Genomic DNA, 6,644 nt, shown 5'->3' on the forward strand with positions numbered 1-6,644 from the left:
CGCGTCGGTAGGTAGTATAATGATATATTAAATTTGCATGAACTATCGTCTTTAACTCGACAGCAATCCTTTGACAGCCTCGCCCGCTGTTTTTAGTACACATTTGGGCACATTATGGTGGTGCTCATCAGTAAATCTTATTAAATCTGTGAAACGTACATATTGTCTTGTAGGTATGCTGTTTTACCTTTGGAAGTGTTATTCTTTGGTTAATATCTCAGTTGTGAAATTATGTACATTCAAAAATTTAAATTATCAACACTTCGGAAAATTAAAATTAAAAAAATTTCAGAAACATGAAACTATTTTACAGAAAAATTTGTGTATAAGAAATCGAGCAAAATTTTTTTTAAATGCAATGCTTCTCGACAATCTGTATACTTACTACTGCGAACAAAAATTGCATCAAATTTTCGTCGATATGAGGAGAAGAAAAGTTTTTGAAGAATATTTGAATAATTATTTTTCTAATTATAATTCCTCGCCATAACAGACAAATTCATTAATTAACACTACACCAAACTCCCGATTTCAGTCCAGTTTCGGGGGTTGACTTCAAATAGCCTTGGACTGCTTTCGGGGAGATCGAAACGTAGACAGTGAGGGCCGCCTGACTCGCTTCTAATTTGAATATATATCTATCTATATACATATATACATAATGTTGCAACCGCTCTCGCTCTGCTCCCCAGAGAAACTATGGGAGCCAGCAGTTCTAAGATGGCTGAGAATGGGCTGTCTGAACGCGAGAGTTTGGTGTACTTCTCTTATACACAAAAAACTGTGTTTAAGGGTTAAAAAACTTTCCTCAAACATTATAATTTTTTTCATGAGTTGTTCTTCGTTAAAAGAATTTTTTGTAAAGAATACTGCAAGATATATTAATTATTATTAATGAAATTAAATTAAATTTTAGTTTTAAATTAAAGAGTTGATATAATTCCACAATTGAGATATAATAACCAAAGAATAATACTTTCAATTGTAGAACAGGTTTACTACAAGAAATTATGTACTTTTCACAGATTTAGAAAAGCTCACTGATATATAACGTGCCATTAATATTGATTAATTTTTAAAATTGTGAAAAGAAAACGCTCTCCAGCTCCGCTGGGATATGAGCCCAGGTCCTGCAGATTGCCGGTCTGATGCTCTACCAGCTGAGCCACGGAGAGACGAGAACACTTTCCTCAGAATCTTGTGTAGCTTGTAAGGAGATTGTGAGGAAAGTGTTCTCGTCTCTCCGTACCTCAGTTGGTAGAGCATCAGACCGGCAATCTGAAGGACCTGGACTCATATCCCAGCGGAGCTAGAGAGCGTTTTTTTCACAGCGGAGCTAGAGAGCGTTTTTTTCACAATCTTAAAAATTAATCAATATTTTAATAATATTAATTATGACCAAGTAGACAAATAAAATTAACATCTTAAACTATTGATTAATTTCCCGGGTCAAAAAACCTACATCAATAATAAAATATCAATTCTTTTACATTCACCTGGCCGTAAAGCCAACAATGCACATCAACAACATCTACAAAATTTGTTTTTGTGGGGAAATACAATTCCCCAGCGATTATCATGTTATTGTGATTTTAAATAATATTCTCTTTTAATAATGTACAAAAGTTGCGGATTTTCCCTCTGCAATTTGCAACTACTTCACAAACAAAAAAACAATAGCAATTTTTTTTTTTGAATCACTTCATTAACGCAATGGGGAGCTTATGAGGATTTAATATTCATATCGAAATTCGCCGTGGAGGAAATGATGACTGCCCGGGCGCATACGAACTCCGCTCACGGTCATCCACTCTCCGAACACAAATCTTGAATTCCGCTCGGGTCAAAAGTAGGTAGTTTTGGTGAGTACGAATTCCGCTCAAGAGGTTTTCCAATTATGTTTCACAATTTCATTAGATTTTAAAATATTTCTGTAACAACGCATTCATTTTTAAAAAGATTTTCTTCTCTAAACTCAATAAATAGAGATATTAGGTTATACATTTCTGTCTTTCTTTAAATTTCGGATCTGTTTCAACTCTAATTTATAGTGATTTGTGGTGTCGCGTAAAAATTAGTACATTTAGGTTAGAACTACTCAAGACATTTCAGCATACGATAAAGTCCCAGTTCAGTTAACTTTTCAGACAATATTTTTACACATGATACGGCTTAATAGTTAATATTATGATTAACATGACAGTTGTTAACTTTTATAAAAATGTCTATGGTCTGCGAACCAATTTTCAATGAATTTTAATGTTATTTTTCTATATCGACCGTGAGGCTTTCGGGTATGCAGTATCAGGGGAAAAAAAAGTTTCAAATGATTAACTGTTCTTATCCATTAGTAAAGACCATAGCAAAGAGTCATTGAAAATGCATTTTTATTTGAGTTTACGAAGACAATAGAGCATGTCTTTCGAAAATTGGTACAGATGCGTAATTATTTATAAGAAGAACTATTTGTTGTAACATAAAAAAGTTGTATAAGCCTACGGCTGGATAGTTCGGCTTTAAGTCGGGAGCTGGCCGGGAAGCCCGACTTTAAGTTGGGCTGTGGCCTGAGTTTCTAGTTAGAATCCGACCAGAATCGTCACGCTGCGCTGGTCAGCGTCCGGCCATGGAATATATTGATATCCCTGTTAAAAGTCCGCGTATTTTATATTTATATAACGTCGCATTATAATAAATAATTAGAAAAATATAACTTAAAATTTGCTACTTTAACTTTTCGGAACGGTAGATTATAAGGATGGTTTTTTCAACGAGTTTCAACTTGTCAGTTTAACGCAGTGGTTAGCACTCTCGGCTGCTAGGCGTTAGATTTAAGTACAGATATTTAGGTCCGATACCCCGTAGCGTTAGAAATTTTATTTGTAAAATAATGTTTAAAATGTAATATATGTATTTACTCTAAACAGGAATATTAGTGCTTAAAGTCAAAATACTCGCAATCGTTAAATTTGTTGTTTTTTTTTAAAATCTTTTTTGTCCCTCAATGACTACGTGAAAATAGTTAATGTTGTCTGTGGGCCGGGCGTGTGGAACTTCATATATTAATATGCTCCAATTCTACAGTAAAAAAGAATCAAATTGATCCCCTAATTCAGTGACTGATGCTCTTTATACAATTGATACCCGAATCATTTAAATCTAGTAAAGCACCAATTGATCTTGTCCGGGCCACGGTCGGGCTCTCCGGCCAGCTCCCGACCATGCTCCATGGTCGGACGCTGGTCAACGCAGCGTGACGATGCTGGTCGGACTCCGACCAGAAACTCCAGCCACAGCCCGACTTGAAGTCGGGCTCCCCAACCAGCTCCAAAATTAAAGCCGGGATCCAGTTCATTTTATAAATAATTATGCATCTGTACCAATTTTCCAAGCACATGCTCTATTTTCTTCGCAAACTCAAATAAAAATGCATTTTCAATGACTCCTTGCTATGGTACTTTACTAAAGGATAAGAACAGCTAATCATTTGAACAATTTTTTTACCCTGACACAGCATAACTGAAAGCCTCACGGTCGATATAGAAAAATAACATTAAAATTAATTGAAAATTGGTTCGCAGACCATAGACATTTTTATAAAAGTTAAAAACTGTCTTGTTAATCATATTATTAACTATGAAACCGTAGCATGTGTAAAGATATTGTCTGGATAATTAACTGAACTTGGACTTTATCGCATACTGAAATATCTTGAGCAGTTCTAACCTAAGTGTACTAATTTTTGCTCGACACCACAAATCACTATAAATTAGAGTTGAAACGGATCCGAAATTCAAAGAACAACAGCAATGTATAACCTGATGTCTCTATTTATTGAATTTAGAAAAGAATTTCAAAAATTAAACTCAAAAAAGTAAACTCGAGTGAAAGAAGTATGTTTCGAAAAAACAATGTGATCAGCTCAATGAAGTTATAGAACAAAGGAAGAAAGAGCGAAGAGGGAGGAAAAGTAGAATCAATCATTGTCACGGCTCTCTGTATAGGCTATAGTTGTATGTAGGAATGCCATATAACAATAAAACGATAATTTATAGTTTGAATTTCTAAATAAAATATTAGTAAACATCTTTTTAAAAATGAATGTGTTGTTACAGAATTCTTTTAAAATCTAATGAAATTGCGAAACATAATCGCAGTAAAAATGAAGAACAGAGACCAGTTTATAATTTCGATATTCTATATAATCCCTCTTTCTCATTAGGAGAATTGAATGATTGTATTTTAGGGGTAAGTAGCGAGACGGGTTGTGCGTACATGAAACCAGTGATGAAAGTGTGCAGGGACAGGGGGTACATTAACGAAGATTATACACAAATTTGAAGGCAAGTAGAATAAAAACAAGGAAGAATCGCAGAAAATTTAGTAACACATAGGCAATTAATATATTCATCAGCAAATTAGAAATCTATATCGTTTTCATAAGATAGGACTCGTAAAATATATTATTTGTTATATACTTTCGTTTCTTGTATATTGACTTATGAAAAATAAAGAAAATTTTGAACTGAACTGAGAAGAGCGAAGAGCTCTTTTACGGAGGCTATGTGATCTCTGATCTTTATAAAATAATTTGTGAACGATCTGTCTTGAAATTTTATTACATTGAATTCATTCTAATCGTACGTATGGTTGCAGAAAATGAATTACCCCGAGTAAAATCATTCGTTTATACAAAAATGGTCAAAGGAGGCTAATGACCGTTGACGAGACATCGCCCCCACCATATCAAAAATTCGCACATGATTGCCACAAGGAAGGCCAGAGGAACGTGAATATGAGTCAAGGCTCATCCGTGATCATTGATAAGTTAGTTGACTAGCATTCAAGGAAACCGCCTTCAGTTCTTCATTTGCACTGCCGCCTCCACCATCGTCGGCAAAAGCCAATAGTAGCAATTAGTTATGGAGGAACAAGAGGTTTTCGTCAACTTGCATTACATCCCGATCATCATTTTTATCTCGTTACCTATAACATTTCTTATTTCGTAAGTAATTGATAAGCATTATATTATTTTCTATTCACTATACTATTATCTTGTTAACACTATTTTATTTCATAATTAGACTTTATATTTAAAAACATATTTTATAGTGATAATTTTTTGAAAAATATTGTTTACATATGACTTGACTTTGAGTGGCAAAAAACACACAAAATATACAAATATAAAATTGAGTTAGAGTATCTTATCAAAAACGTTTCTCATATATTTACAAAATATCATCTCCTTTAGTGTTCAATAGAAGTTTAACATGCGATGGGTTGATTGAAACTGACTAACCGAATATTAAAAAAACAGATAAATCTTACAATTAAATTAAAAGAAACAATTTGTTTATAGATATATAATAGCTGTACAACAGGATCATGTGGTGGTGGCAGGTTTCCCATTTATTTCGGACACAGCAACTTACCCGCCAGAGAGTTGCATTTTTGGACAATTACTTAACATTATCGCAGCCCTTAGTGAGTATCAGAAATACAGAATTTTTATATTAGAAAGGGTTCTAAAATATTCGCATAATCTAAAAACACAAAATAGTTTTGTATATTGATAAGTTAATATTTTGGTTCGATGATCTATAGCGACCTTTAGAGTTGCCCAATAATGGCCGTGACATTAAATATTACCAAAGAGTCACGAATATAACAAAATTGATAAAAGTATCCTAATTCCTAACATTTCACAAAGTCGGAAGACAAAAAATAACATAAGAAATTACAAAAATAAATAAAACGTTACTAAATAGCAGATGGCCGTGAATTTAACCCTGTATTAAGCCGATTCATTTACGAATTCAATGTCAATGGTCAGCAGCTGATGCAATCATAAGGTCTTTGAATTAATCAAATCAGGTAATTTCATGCTACGTGAATCCATCAATAGAAAAAATCTTTCGATTTAAGAAAACCCATTGATTACTCGAAGAGAATTCAGTATGGGTTCTTGTTCGCTCTCCCTTTTTTCTAATTATACTTTGCGTTATTGGGAGTCCACATTCCATACAAATGATACTAAGTTGTGTACGCTAGATAAAAAATACTTAATTTAATGCTGGATTTTCTAAATTAAATCTCCATTTATTATAGTTTTTATGAAAGAGAATAAGAATATTTCGTTTAGGGTAAAAACCCATATTAAATCAACCATAAAAAAAAATAATACACTGCGTTTAAATATCGATTGCGATGATCAAGATTACATTATTATTACCAGAAAGCAATCTACGTGAACTGGCATTTTCGTATAAGTTCTTCATCATTTTGTAGTCATTCGATAGAAATTACATACTTTAATCTTACTTATCATTGTTTACAAAACCTATGTCTAAGAAAATGAATCTATGATTTATTATCGCTGTAAAAAATATCATCATTAAGAGGTTTTTTTGTAGTATTGAAACCGTACTATAACCAAAAAAAAATATCTTTAAAACAGTGCGCTTTTGCTTCAAAATACGACGCTCTAAAAGCGATCCTTAATCTTAAACTAAAGAAAGCGCTCGTTTTTCAGCGATATATTTGAAGGAAAATATTTCTCATTCATATTATATAATCAGGTTTACAATGCAGGAAGAAGAATACTAGAATTGTAACCTGGGTTTGAAACTGAATTACAATATATC

At 33.1% G+C, this 6,644-nt stretch overlaps 1 protein-coding gene across 1 annotated transcript in view; it reads left to right on the top strand.

Annotated features, from left to right (window-relative positions):
• LOC117176618 overlaps nucleotides 1-6,644 on the top strand; it is an 89,469-nt gene that overhangs the window by 65,505 nt on the left and 17,320 nt on the right. Inside the window, exons 2-3 of the mRNA XM_033366872.1 lie at nucleotides 4,654-5,002; nucleotides 5,360-5,484. Of these exons, the coding sequence (XP_033222763.1) occupies nucleotides 4,920-5,002; nucleotides 5,360-5,484 (208 nt within the window). The 5' untranslated portion in view covers nucleotides 4,654-4,919. The remainder of the gene's footprint in view (nucleotides 1-4,653; nucleotides 5,003-5,359; nucleotides 5,485-6,644) is intronic.

Source organism: Belonocnema kinseyi, chromosome 7 (genome assembly GCF_010883055.1).
Source record: "Belonocnema kinseyi isolate 2016_QV_RU_SX_M_011 chromosome 7, B_treatae_v1, whole genome shotgun sequence".
Classification (NCBI taxonomy): Eukaryota; Metazoa; Arthropoda; class Insecta; order Hymenoptera; family Cynipidae; genus Belonocnema; species Belonocnema kinseyi.